The 22,632-nt window shown below is 42.0% G+C and overlaps 1 protein-coding gene across 1 annotated transcript in view; it reads right to left on the bottom strand.

Annotated features, from left to right (window-relative positions):
- Positions 1–22,632, bottom strand: part of TMEM178B (transmembrane protein 178B) — a 237,268-nt gene that overhangs the window by 21,301 nt on the left and 193,335 nt on the right. The window contains exon 3 of the mRNA XM_056341439.1: positions 10,118–10,255. Within this exon, the coding sequence (XP_056197414.1) occupies positions 10,118–10,255 (138 nt within the window). The remainder of the gene's footprint in view (positions 1–10,117; positions 10,256–22,632) is intronic.

The following is a 22,632-nucleotide window of genomic DNA, read 5'->3' as shown; positions in this document are numbered from 1 at the left end:
TTCTCTAAGTTGACCACCAGAGGAGCCAAGAAGGTGAATCTAAACCTTGCTTCAGCCTTTGCAATTAACAAGATCTGCCACACAGAGAAATTTTCTCCCCTTCCTCTCTGTAAAGAATTCTTTCTGTCTAGCAAATCGTGCCAGTATTACTCTTCCTTCTGTTGCATGTACAGTCTTCTTTCCTCTTTGATGCCAACATCAGGCATGCAAACAACTCTGCAAACATTTTTTTTTAAATAAAAATCAACCCAAGAATAAATGCCAGTTTTGTTTTCATTTTCTTCGTTTGGCCTTGATGTGTCTTGCCACTGGAATTCAGAAGCCAGCAACAGTGGCTGGTGATATTATTAAAGGATAAGGAATGACCACAGAATTTTAAAATACACGTAACAAGTTTTCCACAGCTGTGGGTGGGAGTCTTGTATTTCTATTGGATCTGTCTCCTCTACTTTTCTTCTACTTGAATTCACCTTCTGTCAGCCCCCCAAAGACCTACTGACATCCCTGAGAAGCAAACTAGATTACATACCCTTCATAGACTATGCTACGTTTTCTGTTCTCGTAACTCTAGAAGGTACTGATGCTTCTGTCAGTACCTCCCATCCTGGTAAGGGAGAAATTACAAGTCAGTATAGCTGACTTTAAGTGAACACACAGAGGAATATGAACAGTTCTTTTTGCTGAAAAGCCAGAGCAAGCTGACTCTTAATTTACTGTATGCCAAGTTCAGGGAGACTGATTTAAGACTGAAAAACAATGAGTTTATAGGTACATATACACTGCTTGCCTTGTCTTTTCTCCAGACAATAAGATCTCTGCACTTCATTATGAAGCCCTTCCTCTCCTTCTCCTAAATGCCAGTGCTCTTCTGTGTTCAGGTACAAGGTTGTCACTGGAATTGCTTGTGTTGGTATTTCTCCCCCCAGCATTCAAGTGCACATATAGAAGCATCAGAAATGAGCCACACACACACACACACACACACAAAATCCAACACATTTGAAGGTTGACTTTGAAGTCAGCTGATAATGTTTCCATGGAGATCAAATGCTATGGAGTTGACAATGAATTCTCTCATTGTGCCTTTCCTTCCAGGAAAAGAGAAAAAACCCAACCACTTCTAAATGACTACATCCTGCAGTACAGCTGTGCTTTTGATTTGAAAAAAAAACACATTTCTGTATCCCAGCGCCATTCTCTTAAGGAGGTGTTAACTCTTAGTTCCTGGGTTTTCAGGGCTAGGTCATCCAGTACTGACCTAAAGAATCAGCTAAATTCTTGAGGTACTGGAAAAAAATAGTATCTAATGAAAATAGTGAGAAGGACATAACTCTGCTTTTGAACTTATGCTCTAAGAGATGCAAAGATGGGTGTTATGATTCCCCTTGAGGAGTATTGTAACTCAAGATTATAAAAGAGCATTTCAGTGGCTGGTACGCAGTGACACACGGGTGCCTGTACAGTGAAAGTAGGTGATCTTTCGTATTTCCAGAGTCTCCTATTTCCTTTTCACAATGGGTGCCAGCATTAATAAATAAATAAATGCAAAATGTGTTCTCAGTGCACCAGTAAGCATAGAGAAGTACTAGAAGTAAAGACATAGCACGCTACCCTAGCTCTGCCTTTTAAGTATAATGTATTGTGAACCTTGTCATGCTGTCAGCTGGGCAACTGCTTTCTACATTGGAAATGTTAAACAGGCCACCTTGGCATCATATTAAAACCTCAAAAAATGGCAAGGGGGAGTGTATGTCTGCGTGGATGATTTCCTAATGTTTTGGGGTTTGGTTTTTTTTGAGTGAAAATAGGAAATTAGATAACATTCAAAAGGAAAGTGATACCAGTTTCTAAAGGTTGATTACTGTTGGTCAGTCAGTCAGGATGAAGAAGCACCTCCAGTCCTATCTACGTATGCAGACTGGATGTATATATGTCTAGTGGATCTATGTCCATATACGTGTATCAGGACAGGCATGCATCCATCAGTGTTGAGGTTTTGAAATACATAAGAAAAGAAGGGCCACTCTTTAGGCCCCAGAAAGATAGCCTAAAATGGGAGCAAGGAACATGATCTGCAACCCCACGAGGGATACTGCAATCTGTGCAGGAGAGAGCTGTTTGAACAGAGGGACTGAGACATCTGTAAGTGATGAAAAAGGTCATTTATAAAAACAGGCTAGCTCTTATTACCTTAATATGCATGCACTTGGTCTTGTTGTGTTGCCGTCTGATGGGCACTAAGGCACAAAGCCTGCATGGCTGCTCTGAGCTCTGGGTCTCATCACAGGTCCATAAAGACCTCCGTCAGCTCCTTTTCTGCCTTCCACAACACCCTTGTAATTTGTTTGAGGGTTTTAAACAATCAAGAGCCTTAGAGAGGTTTAAACATTTAAAACCCATTAACACTGTGCATTAACTCAAGTTCATTCCAATTCGAGGCCTGAAATCACTTTAAAGCATAATGCAAAATGTAACCAAAAGTGCAAGTAAGAACAAGAGTGTATGTGTGTGGTGTGGGAGGCATGGCAGAGAGGGCACTGACCTTGTCACACTGAGGCTTTTTTCAAAGACTTTCATAACCAATTTATGGCACCTCTTGATACAAACCAGCCTTTGTCTCCATCTGGAGGTCAATCTGCATAAATAAATTCTTACAGTGGTCTGCAAGGAGTTTTGCTGAATTCTTAAGTTCTTCTGCAGTCATCACTAATTTAGTATCTCCTGTAGGATCAAAACTTGATCAGCATCTCACCGTTTCCAGTAATCTAACTTGTTTTGATTTATAAATACTTTCCAAACTGACAAAAGGTATTATGCCTTTGTGAAAACTGTATTTATGCCAAGCTTCACAGCTCAGATAACCGCTACTTATTGTAGACTTCTGTTTTTATAAAGATGATGTGCTTTTCCTTAAGATCTGTATGCATACACTTGTGCACACCCATATGCATTTGCCTTTCCATATAAAGAAAGATTTTATGTAAACTCTCTAATGCTATTCCTTTTGGGAAAGAAGCAAAAGAAACTGGATTTTCAAAGAATGTTATGGAAAAGGAAAAAAAATAAATATGAACACAGAAAGTATTTTCCAACTTCCATGTCACCACAAGTGAACATCCTGAAGAATGGGTAGAGGCCTTGATTATTGATGAGAAATAGAAATCCTAGGTGCCCTGTTTGACACACTGTATTTCTAAATGAACACCGAAGAATGTCTTTCACTTTCTCTTTTTGTTTATCTTTCTTTTTGCCTCCTCTTGGCAGCTGCTATGCAAGTACTTTGTAACTGCCTAGGAGATGTCAATCACAGAGCTTTGCCTTACACTTGCTGTATTAAATTGCTCCATTTTTGTTTCCTAAATTATTCAGCAGTGGAGTGATTATTTTGAGATGGCAGGACCACAGTTGTGTAGAATAAACACTCTTATTTGCTACCGCTATGTGCTATTTTCAAAGTACAGTGAGTTAAATTTGGGACTCAAATGACTCAACAGCTGGTAACGATCCATGGCTGCAAATACACAGATGCCTCAGTTGTCATCTACTAACATATGCACAGCACAGGCGAAGCAAGCACAGCACACAGGCTTGGGGAGTTTGAAGACCAGACTGTCCATGGAGGTGGGGAGTGACAGAGGATACAGACGTGTGCAGCACATCTGTACTGACAAATGTGCCACATGGGCTCCCAAGCCCTATTTTGAGGTCCCACTTTCTGATGGGGTTTGCATCCCCCAGTATCAGCCTTGTCGTCAGCTCCTGGCCACAGCAAGTAGTGGTCTGGCAGCTGCTGGGCTCTAGCAGACACTGGCACGAAGCCCTGAGTGTGTCCTTGTCCCCCCCGGCACCTTGTGACAGACCTGTGTGAAACGTGGCACGGATGGGGTGGGAGAAGGTGACCACGTGTAAATGGTCAGTTCATCCTCCGGCTGCAGGGCTAATAAAGCAGTTGGTTGACTTACCCCTGGACTGAAGGAAGGAATATTTTGGAACTACTTCTGAGAAGGGAGAAGGATGGAAATTATTTATAAAAGGTTGTTTCTCCCTGGATTAGACTATGAAAGCAGAATGTACTCATACATTCTAAGTGGGTTGTTCTTTATTTCTTTAATAAACATCCTTTCTTGTGTATCTGAAATAAAGCATTAAATTGTGCCAGCACACCTGCATAACTTGAATTTTTCTTCCCTCTCACACATCTTTCCTGCCTGCTTATCTCTGCTACAGCAGCCAGCACTGGAAAGAATAGGTGTTCACTTCTGCTGTGGGAAAAGGTTTGAAGCTTTTGTTAACCCTGACCTAACTCCTGTGAGTATGGATGAGCTGCAAAGAGGAATGTTTCCACAGCACTCTTAGGTGGGTCAGAAGAAACCCAAATCACCAGCAGAAGTGGGCTGGCAAATGGTGCTCAAATCCCCCAGACTGGCAGAGCATCACTGGAGAGGAGAGAGGAGGAGAGGATGAAAGAAATTCCTGATGTTTCTGAAAGTAAATGCTAGGGCAGAAAATCAGAGGGAAAACTCCATAGCACTGCTGTATGTGTGCAGCAAGACTTCCAGGCCTTTAAGTGCCAGTAAAAAAAAAGTATTTCAGACTCCCGAGCAAAGCCTCAAGCCCAGTATTTCATGCAAAAATGTCACTAGGCAAAGACAAGAAATGAGCTGCTATGTGAGACTACAGATCATTTTATTACAGATCTGCATGGTGAAGCTAAATCACATGAATAAGGGCATTTAGCAGCTGGAATAATTTTCAAATAGACTAATTAGAGACTGAATTATTAATGGTAAAATTTATAATTGGCTCAAAGCAAGGTTACAGCAAGAAACATGCTTGACTTTGCAAAGAGTAATGAATATTTGCAAGGCTAGTAAAATTACATGCTTCTCTAAGGAAACTTAGAAAATGGGAAAAAACCCTAAAGTGATCCTAAAGTGCATGTCACAAGACAAAACTGGCAGAGACCAGATAAGAGTGAAGAGAACAGGTAAAACAGTAAACAAGCGCAGAGATGATTTATCGCATTTATTTGCAGTAAATTTGGAACAAAATAAGACAATGCAGAAGTCTCTCCCTGAAGGGCTGCCTTGTTAGGCATGCAGTAAAACCGCTAACTATTTCACTGGAATGTGTTCTCAGTACAAATTACAGACTTACAAGAGGAAAATACATGAATGTGTGGCTGAAGGACAGAACTCTGATAAGGATGATAAAATCTCTTTCTTTGTGGGTCTTTGAATACATCTACAGAGGCAAGTAATGTAGCTTTGGCCAGGGGTGATTTTGTGCTGAAGCAAGCACCAGAACAAGGTATTGGAAATGCCATTTTATATTTCCAGCTGGGACAAGGGACAGCAGTTCAGCAAGGAGGTGTACCAGGTCGGGAAGGGAAGGAGGCAACCGCTGCTAAAGCACTGGAGCATGCCACCACGGGGCGGCCCTGCCACCCCACTTTCCCCAAGCAGGCGCTGATGAGGAGGAAAAAGGTTTTGGGGCATTTAGGTACAAAGTCAGCCCTGTCCTCAAAACTAGAAATAAATCAAGCCACATGACGTTTCGAAACAGCTGACTGAAATTAAATCAGAGCTGAACTGGGAAACAACAGGTTATCAGAGATTGTATTTAAAAGCTGCTTTTGTAAAGCGAGTACAATACCAGAAGGTGTGGTGAGGTTGGGTTTGCACAGCTGTGGAAGGACAATCCACCTAGCAGAATCTGAGGTGCTAAAACAGGAAGATCCTATGAATGAATATGTTGGTCAGCAGGTGGAAAACCCCAATAGTTAGATGGATATCTAGCTTGTCTGCATATCATGAAACAGAAAATATTCTTGAACAACCCAAAGAACTGATACAGGAATTTGCCTTGGTAGACTTCCAGTGTGGCACTTCATAGCATCTCAACTCGTTGAAACTGGAAGGAAACCTGAAATCTGACCTTGACCTGGCAGTAATATTAGCTGCTGTTGAGGGAGTAAAGACACCAATCAAATGACTTGACAGGTTTGCCATAATAATAAACCCAAACAAGTTAAAGCTTTGAATACATTCAAAAGAACTCAGAGCCAGAAAATGCGAGCACTGCTTCCTGGGAACTGATGAGGAGGTCGTGTCTAGACTTCAAAAACCAAAGGCATGGTTTTGGTGCAAGTAAATATAACTTTCATCAAAACACAATGTAAAAAATGCCCCATATGCATTTCCTCAGGTAAATGTTTAACTGAATTCCTTTTAGACTACTACCAAATACTTGATAAGCATGAAAACATCAGGTTTGCCACAGGACTCTGACATTTGGAAGCAGTGTTACAGATGCTTCAAAGGCTCCAGAAATGATTATAAAATTACAAAATTACTGGATGACATGCCCAGTATGGAGCTTTTACTGGTACAAAGATTTTCAATAATTTGCACGTAGAGAAAACGCAAGAAGCTGCAAGAGGATGTGCTTGTGGAGTTATGCATAATTTGAGTGTGACCCACTTCTGTAATAGAATTAAACAGTCTCAAATAAGATGCATAAAATGAACTAGTCTTAGTGAAACTTAAAAGCACAATTCCAAATGGAGAAACTCTCAGGAAGCGAAACTCTCCCACCTTGCAGGATAAAATCACACTGACAATACTAAAATGAAACTACAACAGATACTGCAACTTTGGGTACAGGAGGCTATGCAGCAGTACCATTATGCAAAATGAGGTCAAAAATACTAAACATAATTTGCAGTATCCATCTGGCTCTGCACAAGATGAGGGACTGAAAAAAATATTCTACTACGGTCAGGCAAATGCTGTTGTTCAAGATAAGGAATCCAAGTACAAATTCTACAATAAATACAGAAAAATTTGCAGAACAACTTTGGAAGCCACGAGAGACCTGTGATTGCTGTTGATATAGATACATTTGGACTAATCAAAAAGATGATTTTGTAATAATTTTTTACTTGTTACAAAACATGTTGAATAACAGTGTAAATCACAGTTTATATGTCCTGGATTCCAGATGAGCTAATACCAGATAACGGCCTGCATTTCACAAATTACTTATTTCAGGAATTTGCTTGAGAAATCAGATCAAGCACGCTAAAGCAAGTCCTTATTAGGCACCGCCACATGGGCTAGCAAGGATACTGTTCAGTAAAGATAATAAAAACCCGGAGATCCAAGGAAACCACGTCTGGTCTTGTTAGATTATCATAGCACATTTCCCAGTGCTCCACTGAGATTTCCTGGTCAAAGAATTATGGGCAATAAGGGACAAACCCCATAGATATGGTAAGCCAGGAATGTTTAAGCATTACAGAGGAGCTATTTGTCTAGAAATTAAAACAGAGCAAATGCTACAAACATAGCCAAGACAAGCGGCATTGCAAATGAAAAGGAAAGTTAGATTTCAGGCTGATTATATAGCTACCGTTTTAACACAGTCTGAGTTTTAACTCTCATCTGCAGTGAGGTCAGATGCCATAAGCCTCCCAAAGCATTTTTCCTGTTACTAGGCCAGAGAAAAAGCTAGGCAAAACTAAGAGGCACACTAGCTCCATGCATTTTGAGGACCAGCAGGATGAAATGTAGACAGCATTTACACCATCATAGAAGTAACATCTTTGTATTCAAACTCTGTCCAGGAATAAAAAGGTTCAAATTAAAAGATTCATTGGCTGTAAAAGGAATGACTATGCAACATATGACACAGTCCGAAAACATGGATAGCTACTGACTTTTAGATTAGATGGTCTATTTGTGTATTTTTTTAGCTGACTGCTTCAGTTTGTAGGTGTTACTTTATGCACATATGCTGTTAAAAGAAATCAGGAAAGGTATAGCAGTTGCCACTGACTTGTGCAAAACAAGAAACAGATCAACCTTTTGTAACCCTGATCCACATGTCTCTGCTGGAGCAGAAAATAAGTTTGATCTCCTCCCAACACATCTTTATTAAAAATATCACACATCTTGACAGAATTTGACAGATAAAAAAAATCTAGTGCCTCTCATTTCAATTAGTTTAAGATTCCAACTACTGGACTTTTTTGTCTATGCAAAGAGCATGCTACAATCAGATGACTTCTCCTTGCATAGGTACTTCCACACTGTGTTCCAGTCAATTACAAACCTTCTGTTAAACAGTTTCAAGCAATCGCCTTTTTGCGGCATGCTGTATTTTTCTTCTTTTTCAGACCTTGAGTCATTCTTGCAGCTCTTCTGCAAACATCTCCCAATTTTTCTATGTCCTTCTCCAGTATGGACACCAGATTAGGATGTCCAGAAATAGATGTCCTTTGCCCAGAGATAGCCCCACCTCTGCTCTTATTGCGCATTCCCATCAAAATAGGTACGTTTAGCAGCTGCATTGCACTGAGAGCTCCTGTGCAACTGGATGCTCCCAGCAACCATGATCCCAGAGACCTTTTCAGAGCTGCTGCTTTCTGAGAGGCAGCCTCTCATTCTACGAGGATGACTGACACTTTTTGTTCCCAGTTGCATAACCTTGGATCTGTCTCCGCTGAAATACGTATTGTTTGAGCATACCAAAAGACGGTTTTGTGAGCTATGAGTGACCCATCCCATTATGCATGGTTACACTGAGTCTTGTTTCACCTGAAAACTTTTATCAACCGACTTTCAAATCACTGACAAATAACATTAAGCCAACAAGTAATCTCTGTAGCTGCACTAGAAACTCCCCCATATATGATGAAGATTTCCAGTTAGTAAAGAATTCTTAGCTAATTCCTAATAAAATTGTTTTCTATATTTATTTAGTACAGTCCTAATATTTTAATCTGAATGTTGTACTGTAGTAAATGAAATCCACACAGATACCTGAGTATAATGGAGCAAAATAGGCCCCTGTGCAAACTAAGCTTTTAATTACATAAGAAATACCAAGCTATTCTGGCAGACCCATTGCCCATAAAGTATCGACACCCACAACAAACCATTTACAGACATCTGCATATAGACCAGTGTGTGCTCGCACAAGGTACTGGTAGACTTCAAATGTGTTTTGGGGCACCAAGAGAGCTAATATCTATGTTACCGCACCAACAGCACTGGAACATAAATACTTGTTACCCGAGCACTTAACTCCTCTTCTGGGACTAAAGAAGCTTTCCTGTAATTCATACACTCAGCCGTGTCACACCACAGAACAGGTGAACAGGTGACCACATGCACTATGATCTGCCTGGGAGGCAAAACCCCAGTTGAACAAAAAACACCAGCAGAGAAAAGAGAGAACAGAAATAGTGCTGTTCACTATGAGGCGTTCACCCAGCGCTGTGTTTGGGACTTGACTCTCACATCCTTCATTTCAAGTAACTGCGTGTCATGAAACCTGCTGACAGAATCGGATGGCATCTGTAGTAAGAAAGGCTGGAACATTACACGGGAAATGTTGGATGACCTCGAGGGCTGGTGTAGTAGAAAGGGGAAGAAGCTCAAAAGCATAGAGTGCCAGGGCATGTACCTGGGGAGTAATAAACAGAACCTCTGCCGTAAATTGGGATATCATCAGTAGGAAATTACAAAGGAGGAGAAAGGCCTGGATGTATTATCCAACTGAAAGACGACTGTGGGTATCTAGTGTGACCCTGCATGAAAAAGGCAAATGTGATAGATACATTAGAGAAAGAAGAGAGACACATAAACTAAAGGTTACATTCAACTCCAAAACAACTGATGGGGAATAAATACATGTTAAAATTTTGAGCACGGTTTCTAGTTACCAAAGTAAAGAGTCCCACTGTGGTGAAACAGGAGGTGGTGGGAATAACATCTGCACAATCTTCAGATTTTTATTACTAAATTTATTAAGCTTATTAAGTTCAAGGGTGACGATGTTACTTGCAAAAACAGAGCACTGGACTGAACAACTCAGAAGGCCCTTTCCAGTCCTGTGACTTATGGACACTGTTATGTGACAGAAGTAATGTAACTATGGTTGGGTTATCTTTGATGTCCACCAGAAGGAGCTTGGGATGAAACCAAGTCCAGATCACCTAAAACAACTCTGAAAACATGTTTTCAGCAACTTAGAAAAGAAGGGACATGTGGAAAGAGGAAACATGAAAACAGCGAGGAAAATACATTTCTTCAAACACCAACATCCTTACCTCCCATGAGGAAGAGAAGCCCCGCCACATACTGCATAAGGCCTCGATCCCAACAGCACCCCAGCACCCCAATAATCCATCCGAAGAGGATGATGGCCACAGCCATGCCCATGAAGCCAGCTGTCATCCTACGCAGATCTGCAGTGGGAAAGACAGAAAAACAGTATGTGTGTGAACAGTGAATAATTAGCATCATCAGAAGTTTGTAACAGTCTCAATCCAAAACACTACTGATCTGCAAGGTCTTTAGTGTGTGTTGGCATGGGATGATTTGAGTAAGGATGGTTCAGAGGGAGGACGATCCATAAATTAAGAAACTAGCTTGGGCTGGGGAGAAAGAGCAGGTGACTATTTCACCATACAACAAGGCTCAGTGCAGATGCTCCCAAGTGATTTGTGACAATTTGCTCAGGAATTAAAAGTTGTAAAATGGCCTCAGTGCAATGCTGTACCTAATAGCTCTAGTGTCTGAGTAGCACAGCATCTGTTTAAATCCAGCCTTCTCATCTCCATCCATTACTCTACTGCATCCAATGGATCCACCTGCTCAAACTGATATACAAAGCAGTCTCTATGCTTTGCTCCAGTGCAGACGTGATGGGGAATCCACCTTGGTTCTGACCCCCTGTATGATCCTGGGCAAGTCATTGAGCCCCTCTGGGCTGTGACTTCCCACGTGTAAGTTGGGCCATGATGCCTTGCTGTCCAGCAATGGTGTGTGTGGAACCCGGTACCTCCAGGATGATGAGGCACACAGATGTTCTGGTGTCAGAGATAATAAATGCACTGCAGATACATGGCTAGGGCATAGGACACTTTATTGTCTTTTCTTGTATCTATATGGTGACCTTGTCAGATGATTTTTGGTGAGGACATTTCTGAGTGCTCTGGGGAGCACTCAGAGTAAGAGGAGGTCAGGGGACTGTAGTGAAGCATTTTGTGCTCTGCAAGTGAGGACTGAGTACATCTGATATGGGTGCATGGGTTTGACCTCTATTTATCTCATAAATAAAGGAAAAAGATGCCCAGGACCTAATGTAAGGAACCCTTAAATTAGACCTGGCTACATCACGTATTTGCCATCTGCAAAAAGAATGGGACTACTGGGATCCTCTGACTCCCTCTGCATGTGCTGGAGGGAAAAAGAAATTTTTCACAGATGTTTTTGATGTGTAATCTGGGCAGGCAGACCACCTGGCAACTGAAATAGCAAGGACTATGAGAGCTAAAGAGCATCTTTACACCCTCAACAGAACAGATGAGGGCATCTTCACTAACATTTGATTGTTCCCTGTCCCCCATCATGCAAGCTTAGAAAGTTTAAGCACTGATATGTCAAGAGTCTATGTGCAGGGAAAATTCCAGCCAAGTCGGTTCTCCAAACATTTGTTTCCCTCCTGAAACATTTTCTTTTAATTTTTTTTTTTTTTTTTGCATACGAATGATTTCACTTTCTTACAAGAAACAGAATGCTTATGACAGGGGGAGGAAGATTTGAAAACTGTGAATCATCCACCAGTCTCTGTGGCAGCTTTTCTCCTTGGCTGCCCTTTGACTGTTTCTCAATTTCTGTTATTTTTTTACCTTTTTCCCACAGTGGAGCAAAAGGACCACCAATACCAGCAGAGCAGATTCAGTGAAATTTGTGAACAGTGATAAATCAGCATTGTCAGAGACTTACAAAACTCCTTACCCAAAATGCTAAGTGTCTACAAGATCTATAGGTGTGTTGGGACAGAATTATTTGATCCAGTGGAAGGCAGCTTAGTCAGGGCTGTGTTCATTACATCAGTTCTTATGCAAGATTGAGTTGCAGAACTCTATCCCTCCCTTGAAACTATAACCAGTTCCTGTAGATTGACACCGTTTTTTCAAGGAGTCCCTGTGACAATGTAAAGATTACCAGGCCTTCAGCCCACCAGTGACCAGGGTCCTTTTAACATGATACACATCTTGAAATTAGTATTTTTATTTTAGGTTTGTGACTGTCGACAAAAAAAACTTAATAGAAACTCCCTACAAAGCATTTGAATATGTTCAAGGAAGTCTAGTGCAGGAAAAAAAATGCATTTCCTGCAGAAACTCATACTTCCCATAGGCAACACTAGTCTCTTCCTTTGGAATTTCTCAGAGTGCTTTCTAAAACAAGCAGTAAATGTTAGCAAGCATCTTTGATGGCAGAGTGTCTTCCTACTTTTCAGCCCATGAAGGCCTGGGCTCAATTTGAAAGATATATAAAACCATAAAATGTTTACTGTTTCCTATGCCATTTTCAATAACAGCACAACACGTCTCTCAGAAGCACTGCACAGCTGTCTGTGTCAGCCCTACAAAACCCGGCCATTTAAACTTGCAACTGCTGACTGTAGGTAACAGCACTTGCTCGTCCTAATGGAAACATACCCTAACAACCTGCTTTTAATGAGCTAAATTTAAATAGCTTTATTCAGCTGCAAGATGTCAGTAACTTCTCGGACCTACGCTAATGACTAGCTGATGGAGCCAGTTTTCATAGATCCCAGAGAGGATCACAGGCATTCCCACATCCTACATACCAAACTGAGAAACTTTTTTTTACCCCACTAAAATCAGTGTGAGTTTGTCATTGAACAGAAGAGTTGAAGTAGCAGGACCAAGATTTCTAGGCCTAGTTTTGAAGTTTGCTTCACTTGACCTCTTCTCCAGGTGGAACCTGAAATTCCCTTTCTAACAAAACAGCAAAATCCATCAGCATCTCAACTCTGGGCTTACATTATCTCTTGACAAAAACAGAAAGCTAACCTCTGACAGACACTTAATACCACATATAAAAAAAATCAAAATTTAAATTCCTTATGAAATCTTGCAAGTTCAGTGGGCTTAGTCTAAGATTACCATTGCTTAGGCCAGCTGCAAAGCTGCTCCTCGCAAGCCCAGCCATAAGGTCTTATCTGAAATAAATAAAATATAAACTTCCTTTTCTATTCAAAACTATCTTGGCTTTTGTCCTGCCATAACCTTCCTCGAGGGCAGCTCTTGCAAATGGCAGTGCTGGGAAAGGGGGTTGCAAAGTTGGTTTCATAAACAGCCTGCACTTGTCCAACAGCATCTTCCCAGTGCTCCTCACCTGTCAGAGCCCACATGAAGCTGAGGTCAGTGCTGGGAACAAATCTGTTCAGAGTGATTGATTTGTGGGAAAGGTATGTAATATATGTAACTGAATCATTACCCTCAGGCTATTTAGTGAGGAGAAGGCAAGAGAACAGGAGCACAAACCCTATTAGTGGTACTTTTTATGATTACTGTTCTGTTGGCGTGGTGCTTGATGTGGAAAGGACAGCAGAAAAGCAAAGATTTGCACTATCTACTCGAGGCAATATATAAATTCCTTCTGCTAATTTAGGAACGAATGATGCCATATAAATAAACAGCTCATCAGTAAAAATTGATAGGGCTTTGTCTGTGTTTGATTGGCACTGATAAGACCTTTCCTGAATACATGCTGCAAAGGTAAAAAGGGTCATGCTTTGTCAGGTAACTACTTTACAACATTTCAGCGCATCCTGGGTGTGTTTTTTTAAAATTTTCTGAAATTGCTTTTATTTATTTTTAGACTATGAAATGAATGGTTCTCTACAATCTTTCTTCCTTTGAAAACCTGAGTAACTGCAGCATCTCAGGATCACAGCATGACAGTCCCAATCAAGTGAAGGAGCGACTATGCCAGCAAAATGCATTGTTCAATCTTATGCAGCCAAATGGGAGCTGCAACAGCAGACATCCCTTATTTTAGCTCACTCATGTGCACTATTTAGCTGGTTCTACAGCTGATCCTCTCCTGGATACCCATCCCAAGTCCTCACACTGCAGCAAAGGGCACAGATTTCAGGGCTGCTATGAATCCCCCTTCTCCACCATCTAGTAACACAAACCTTCAGAAATGTAGCTACAGGGTGCAAGTAAGGAAGGTATTACACTGCTTGTTCTGGAAAACCTACAATACGGAAGTTATTTTCAATGCCTTGCCTGCATGACCAGTACTTTCAATGATTTACTATATGGGTTTAGATACCGCCATCACTTATGGGTGAATGCGCAATATTATCTTTCCACTCATGTTTTAGAGACACCGTCTTCATCCCATTTTCTTTTTTATATTTACAGACTAAAAGCTGTGTGTAAATATCTTCCCCTTGGGAGTACTTTCCATGCCTAGCACTGCTACAGGTGCTGCTGCAAGTAATAGGCAGGGAACTCAATCCTGACTCAAAACCAATGTGGATCATCAGGCAAGGAGTGCAGGCATCATATCATGTCCATGTAGGCTGGAAACAACAAATTTCTTGATTGGCAACATTGGAGAAAGGACAGGGAATGAAGTAATCTGGTTCCCATGACTGAAACTGAAATGGTAAATTGGAAAGCCACAAGCTTTGTGAATCGTGATGAAAAAATAAACATTAGCATTTTAGACAACCTCCTTAAAATAGAGATTCTCATAAAACAACATGCATTTCCTAAAAGCATTTTAGTGTTTTGTTGGAGAATATTAACTCTAAAGGTTTTCTGAAGATAAAGGCAGAAGAGCTGATTAAGATCCATTTATTTCCAAGCAGTGTATGGTGGAAGGTTCTCTCTGTCACCTTGCAAATGCCCCTGCCCTTCATTTGACCCTGATATCTGTCCATCTGTATTTGTTATGAGCAGTAAAGTAAATGAGCTGGTTGTCACATCATGGAAGAAGTTTCACACCCAAGCAGCTGCAAATGTAACATGTTCTGAATCAGTGTTACTTCTTGAAAATTTCAATATGCCTTTTTGACTTCTGATGTTCTGTCCTCTTCCTTGAAATTGCAAGTCATCTTCCTAAGCAAGGGCTCGGTCTTCCTGCTGATGTCTCTCTATCTTCCTTCCCACAGAGGAGTTTAATCATACTTCCAAAATATTGGAGATTTCTTTCCTCACAACACATACAGAAAGGAAAATATGAGCCTTTTGTGAAAGATCGGGAAACCAAGACAAGATGAGAGTAGTCAACTTGCCCATGGCTATGTGAAAAGTTTGTGGAGGAGCGTATAACTGAATCTGTATTATCAGGCTTTCTGGGCAGACCTTTAACCACACAGCACTGCTTTTGTTTTCTCAAGAGTTTGTTACCAGATCAAGCTACAGTGCTTGTTATCAGACCATCAAGAAGTGCAATACTGCTGCAAATAGTGTTTCAGAGAGCGCATCCTACATCTCCTCCTTTCTCCTCCCAATAGACAAAAGTTCACAGGGACTATAAGGAATCTGAAGTCTCTATCCAGAATGTCCAGAACAGCTGAGAAGATACTCTGGGTATAGCACTGCTCTTTCCTGAGAAGTCCCAACAACAGGGGAACCAAAAAGGAAATCACAAATTTATTTCTGTGCCCCTCCAGGACCAAATCTCAGAATATAGTATTACCATAAACAGAAATACACTAGGAGAGTATAATTCTTCAGCATAATCCTTCATTGCACATCACTTTGATCTATACCCTCCTGTACTAGATTCATTCTCATTTGTCTCTACCAGGGATTAAAAACATTTGTAACTGGAGAGAGTCTAAATCACTCCTTTTTTGTCTTTTCCAAACAAATATACGTATTGGAAATTGTTCAAGAACTGCACACAGCCCAAGAGCACAATTTACCAGATTTCACTAATCTTCGTTCAAATGATTTCTATTACAAAGAACCAGCAGCGCAGAAGTACCTTTCTCTGACATCATCCCTTCTCTTACCTCACCCCAACACTACAAGGGGGGCAAGATGTAAAATTGGACTTTTACTGAAGGCCAACCCTAGCAGCTCCCAGCTACAAATGAACAAGTAAGTATTAATGCAGGTGATTTTGACTGGCATCTTCTGGCTCTCACAATTGTCTCCACACAGCTTAAGACTGTATTTTGGATGAGGTTGGCAAGTAGAGGGTGAGGTTTTAATCTTTTCTTTCCACTTCAGGTATGGAGAGATAAGAAAAGAAATATGTATTAGTTTGCCTGAGACTCAGTTAAAATCTCTGAGTGCCTTTTACTGAATCATGTGGCAATCCAGTCTTCAGCGTAAAGATTACTCTAATGCAATCACAATGAGTACAACCCACTTCAACAACAGTGGATTATATTTATATGTAAGTACTCTGCACCAGAGGGTGACTCGGAACTGCGCAAGTCACAAACACATATACTAAAACAGCCTTCTCAAAGCTGAGAGAAAGAGCAGCAGAAGGCCCTCACAAAAGGAGAAACTGGCACTCTAAAGAATTTAGGTGAGCCTTCTTATCACAAGAGGTACAATGGTGTTTATAAGGTACATGCATAACTTCTCCTAAATCAGAAAAACCCGTTACCTTCTCTTCACTAGAGTTTATTGGTTGTGTGGCGAGGTGTTTAGTGTTTGGTTGCCAACATGTATGAACTTGCCTATATGGAAATGCTAATAGGAAGCTTCACAAACTGGCTGCGGTCTGTGCTAGCCAAGATGTCCCTCAGGACACATGTAGAATGGATATCCTGACACATGATTTATTCTTGTCAGGACAGACCATCTATCTGGATTTCTTCTGTTAGAGTTCTTAAGTGTTCTTACAGTTATTTAAAACAAACAATCACAAAAGGGAGGGGCCAGCTGTGCACGGCTGGCACTTGAACCTGCCTTCCTTCACAAGAAATCCCTCAACTTCAGAGTCAGGTGAGCAGTTCATTAGACGAGAACCGAAGTCCTGTCTTCTACCAAGGCTGGTACCTTCACAGGTTCATGCTGACAAACAGCACACTCCACACAATGCTGCAATTTCTTGTTACCAGTGAACTTTCTTATAAAGCACCAGAGAGGGAGGGGGCATCCCAGACCAGGTCACACGCTGGTGTGTTACTGTCTGAAAGCAATTCCTCCAGAATTTGGGAAAATTACAGGGGCCTAAGGAATTCTGCAGTGGCTGAAAGCACCATCTGAAGCTTTAACATCAAGTTCTGATTTTGCTTTTGCCTTTTGCTTGTGTAGAGCAGATAGGAGACAAAGGAGAACCCCTAGATAGTACGGGAGAGGTTTAAGGAGGCTGTAGAGAAGGAAAGAAACAAAGCTTGTTTAAGTGCAAGGGGAAAAATGTGAGAGAAAAAGTGCCTCATGAGGCAGAAAAGGTGGATTTGTCTTCAAGAGACATTATGATATGGATATTGGAGAGGTCAATACATAGAGGAGGCATTTGCACAACAGAAATTTAACACATCAGATGCAGTTCTGCTGTAGAAGGCAGAAAACTTATGCTAGGTCTTGGGAGGAAGATGGCTGTGAATACCGTCCCATACAAGGGTTCAGCCTTTTGCTCCAATCCTACCTCACCTTCTGCTGTAAAAGAAACTTCAGCCAGAGAGGAGGAAAAAGGATTTTTTATTATCTGCTGTGTTGCTACTCAGCTCTGAGTGACAGCAGGCTAGGAAGGAAACAAAAGCTTTGCCCTTACATCCCCTGATGTAGTGGGCCAGAGTAGCTGAGCCTATGCCAAAGCATTGTTCCACTCTACCCTACCCTGCCCTACTCCAAGCCATTCCTTCCCCTTCTGTGATTCTGGAGAGATCTTTTTTCTCAGAAAGTACCTGAAGTTGATAACTTCTGTTTATTCAGTGATGTTCAAAAGCAAATCTCAAAGAATCTTTCTCCAGTTTTACTATCCAGGCTTTTAGCACTGCAATATATGATCATCTAGGAACGTTTCCAAGCTTTGGTCCCAGCAGAGTTAAACTTGTAATTTGCCCAGTCAACCCTTTCATCCCTCCTTTCCCTCTCTCATTCCCTAGAAACAGGGAAGAAAGTCTGAGGCACCTGCAGTTTTGGCCATCCTTCTTCATATCATATTCATAATTTTAATCCTTCCTGCTCCTGCTAGGTGAGGCCACACAAAGCAAACATTTCCCAGTTGTAGCCATGCCAAGAGGCTTTTCGTTACACAGCTTTTGTGGATTATGCAGGTGTTGAAGAATTTGAGGCACGTATAATAAAATGGCTTCTGCTTAATTTCAATGTGAACTTTGGGACTTTATCAGATCAGAGCTATGTTTTTTTGGGGTTGGTTTTTTTTTTTTTTTTTTCATTTTTCTCCCTTTCTGTTCCCTTGAAGAACTCAGGAGTACACACTTCTCTATACTGGTCACCTCAGTTCAAGTGACCTCTCCTTTGAGCCACCACACCACAAGTATGATCTTGTTGGGGAGAAAGAACACAGACCCTCAGGAACCACGTTAAGTCTGGCCAGAGGGATCGTTCCTGGAGGATGTGAGGCACCATGTCCCTGTGCCAGCACCTCCAGCACTGGCAGCAGTGGGAAAGGCCAGGTGGAAAGCCCAGCTTTCTAAATGGAAGTTTTACTGTATTCTCCAATGGTCTGGAATAAAGCTGTGATGGGCTCTGGGTTTCAGGGCAAGGTGACACACTGTTGTAAAGTGCTTCTGGTGCTGGTGAGAAGCACTGCTCTGACACCACTGAAGACTGACCTACTCCACTCATCCTTGCCACTAGGTACAATGCACAGAAGGAAATGCAGAGCAGGGCATCAGGACAAGCTTCACCACACAGCCCTGCCAGGGTGTCACAGGCACCTAGAGATGCCTTGGGGGCAAGTGGTCTCTCCAGCACCCCTACCTGCAAGGGTCTGAACATCTAGAGTGAGGATCACAGTGAGTTTGATTTCCCTGAAATCAGTGGGAGGGTCGGGTGCTCCAAAGCTGTCCTCTGAAAATCAGACTTTCTCCTGTCTCCCAAGGGTGCCGTGAAAGCCAGTTCACCACTTTTTCTTCAGAGGCATCCAGATAATAATGATGTACAGAGTACAGTAACAGTTGTGTGAAAATAATTTGGATGCAGAAAACCCTATATCTTATTATATATAGTAATGGCTTTATTGTCCAGTTTACAAAAGTGTCCTTCCACAAAGTGCAGACTCTACACTGTTACACTCTGCTTTTTATATGCCAGCCATCATCACAGTATCTATATGTCCATTAAATACATGGAAGTTTATTAAAATTTAATCTGCAGTTAGTATCTCTTGAACCACTTCTTGCAAAGGTGGCCAGGGCTCATCAGAGCCAGAAGGAAGCAAAAGAAAAAACAGAAATACTTTTTTTTCCTCCCTTTTTCTTTTGATGATGAGAGAAGAGAGGACAAAACCAGATGGAGAATCAATGAGAGTGATGAGGAAAATTAAAGAAAAGTTTGTATTAAAGAAGACAAATGGAGTGTGACAGGAAGCAAGAAACATAATTGTATGTAAAACCCCAGTATCAGGCAATGTTGAGGGTCTTTTATAAAATGCAGATTTATCCTAAGCTCCTACTGAAGATAAATGAAGCTGGAGGAATGGAACACAGGAGAAGCAGGAGTGGTAATACAGAAAGAGAGAGACTTGGTAATGCCTCCTCTGTTTTACCTTCTTCCCTCTGCATTTGACTTCCCTCCTCCGCTGCTCATCCCAGACCACCACCAAAGTCTTGCTCACTTTCAGGAACAACTAAAGGATTATCCTAAGGGGGTTTCTTCCCTTTCAGTCCCTGCCCCAACCACTGGTGCAATATTATGCAGCACAAGCCCGAGAATAATCCCATCATAAAGCATTCAGAGCAGCAGGTTTAACAAATGGCCAGAATGAAAAGGGCTGGAGGTGGAGAGATGGTATCCCTGCTTTATCAGTGCCCCAGCACTCTGCTCAAACATACTCATTCCACAGAATCCAGCATTAAACATTTTAATTCAGGAACTCTGAAAGGTGTATTCTTGTTTTTAAAAAAGACCGTTTAATGCAAGTGAGGCTGGGAGCTGGGGGTTGGGAAGAGAGGAAAGAGGATGGGGGAGAAGGAGGGAGGAATTACAGAAAGACATTTAAAATGGTGAGAAAACACTCTCCCTTATAGAGAAATTTTGATTTTGAAGTTTACTCTCCTATTAACATTTAAATTGAAAGGCTCCACATAGGAAACCAGAAAATCTGCATTTAAATAGATACCATTTAAATGTAGGGAAAAATACATATCAGCATTGAATGCTTCTCCATTTGTCTGAAAAGAACTTCTCTTATAGATGATTATTAATGTTTTTTCTTTTTTCTTTGTGTGTGCTAAAAAGAGAAATTGGAAGTACATTAAAATTCCGCTTGGCATGAGGAAGAGGCAGGGGGGTGGCTGCTTAATTGCCCAAAACCTGGGTTTTGAGCTTGGATATTCTGCAGGAGGGCCTCTGGAGCCTGCAGCCTGAGATGGGGCCAAGTGGGATGTCTTCTGCCTGGTCCTGGTGCCGTAGCTCCCATGCCCAAGGGGCTGCACACTCCCACCACAATGGCCGCCTCACTGGGGACATCACCAGGGCCCCTAGTCCCAGCTGGAGAATCAGACTTTCTGCAGTTTTGTTAGACAGCTCTGTGCCTTCAGAGAACTACCTAGAAAACAGGGACATGCACCTCCCTGAAATCCACCTAGGCACAGCTCTTATGAGTGGTGTTGAGCAGGGTGTCACAGGAGGAGAGCTCACAGTGAGGAGTCAGTGGGGTTTTGGGAGGCTGCACTCAGAGGGTTTGGAAAGAAGTCCTGGAACAGGAGGAAATGTCCACAAGTTGGTCCATGGTTCACGTCATGCTTCTGTCACGTGTGTTGATGTCTCTGACTCTGCACAGTCCATCACAATCCTAGAAACCTTATACGAGATTTGGACCTAGTGTTTTGCACAGCACTACCTCCTCTCCCACAGCAAAAGCAGCAAGAAGGATAAAAAGCAAGAGCAGCCTCCTGAGCAGAGTAGAGCTCACACACACACAGAGGTGGAAATCTGGGAACGAATAAAGGCAATACCCCCACATCACATGCATGTCCTCCGTACCTCCTTCCCTCACCTGCCCATCCTTGCCTCCTCTCTGCCTGAAGTGACCAACCTGAGGCTCAGCCTTGCCACACGCCAGGGCCCCGCATCCCAAGTGCTGGCAATCAGCTTGCATACAGAGGGACGGGCAGGGGCGTAGGGGGGAGTAGGGAAGTTCCTGCCTCATGAGAGAGGGGCCTCCCATTGGCTGTGTCTGCTGCAGAATCCTCATTTCTTGGTTTTCTGTCACCAGCGGTGAAATTAAATTTCACCTGCCAGCAGCATTCAGGGACCAACAAAGAGGCACTGTAATTCCAGTGCACAATGGGCCTCATTGCCACTGAAGAATCGCCAGGACAATCCAATTATTAATATTAATTCCTTTTTTCTCCATCTCATTTTCAAGCTCATCCCTACAGAAGAGGTCAGCCACATAATACCCCCCAGCAGTACATTACTGGCCACATCAAGGGCCTTTTCTGCCATGTCAAAAAAAGACTAATCAAGAATGAAGGAGGGTTGGTGTCCCAGAGGCTCAGCTATGGACTCTGGTGGCTTTCACCTTTAGGTCACTGGTCTGAATCCAGGTCAAGCTGGCTCTGGCTGTGAGCTACAGTCCAAAAGCCAGGCAGTGGTTGCTGTGAGACAGCAGCTCCATACAAACCCAGAGGACAAGTACCTACACTGTCCTTTGGCTCTTTTTAGAGAGTAACAGCACAATACAGATTTAAAATTTTGGTAGGGTCCAGGCACTTCTCTTCCTCCTGCCTCTCTAATGGATAGGTCCAGTGCTTCCAGCTGGACATTCGGGTGACTTTATAAAAACAAGGTAGGAAATCCAAAGGAAAAACAAGGCTTGAGAAGGATGGTTCAGTGATCTCAGTACTAGCAGGGAGTCTGTAAAGATGCAGATACTACTCTCTGCTGTCTCTCAGACTTTATGGCAAGAAAGTCAGGCTTTCTGTACCTCAGTTCTCATAAACTGGGATAGTCTCATCTCATCAGGTCGTTTTGAGGATTAATACATTAAAGATAGTGAGCTAGGTTCTCTGCAATGATGGTACCAGAAGCCCTAAAAATGCTTTGGAGAGATAAAAGCTTTGCAGTGGGATACGAGAATTTTTTTCAGTGGTGATTTTGAATACAGTCTGAGAAAAGAGAGATGTAAATAAGCAAAATGGTAGATCTCACCTGTATAGAGGCATCTGTAAATTTGGGGAGAGCAACCAAACATCATGACTACTTCTTGGGCCAAGCTGGTATCATGGAACCAAGAGCCACAGTATCCCGGTTTGACACTGGGTTCCCATCAGATACAATTTTAGCAGCTTGATCCTGTCTCTAGTCACTGGTCAGTGAAGACAAACATATCTAGTCACTGAACACCAGAACAAATTTGGCCAACTTGCTCGCATTGTCTCTCCATCTCCCCCTCCCAGCTTGCTGGGATCTCACAAAGAACAGCCTCATTCTTCATGGGGTCTCTAGCTAATTTTTTTCGTGTGCAGATGGCATCCACTTTCTGAAAATATATACGTGACAAGAAGAAATGTTTAGTAAAATAAGCAGGTGCCTGGAAAATGGATTCCATTTGTCCTTCCCTCCCCCTCTCCAAAACTCAATCATTTCCCTGTTAATAAGCTCGCTGACTATAACGTGGTACTAAC

This window comes from Falco biarmicus, chromosome 5, assembly GCF_023638135.1.
Source record: "Falco biarmicus isolate bFalBia1 chromosome 5, bFalBia1.pri, whole genome shotgun sequence".
In the NCBI taxonomy this organism is placed as follows: Eukaryota; Metazoa; Chordata; class Aves; order Falconiformes; family Falconidae; genus Falco; species Falco biarmicus.
The sequence above is the reverse complement of the archived record's forward strand: the minus strand, read 5'-3'. Positions and strand labels throughout refer to the sequence as shown.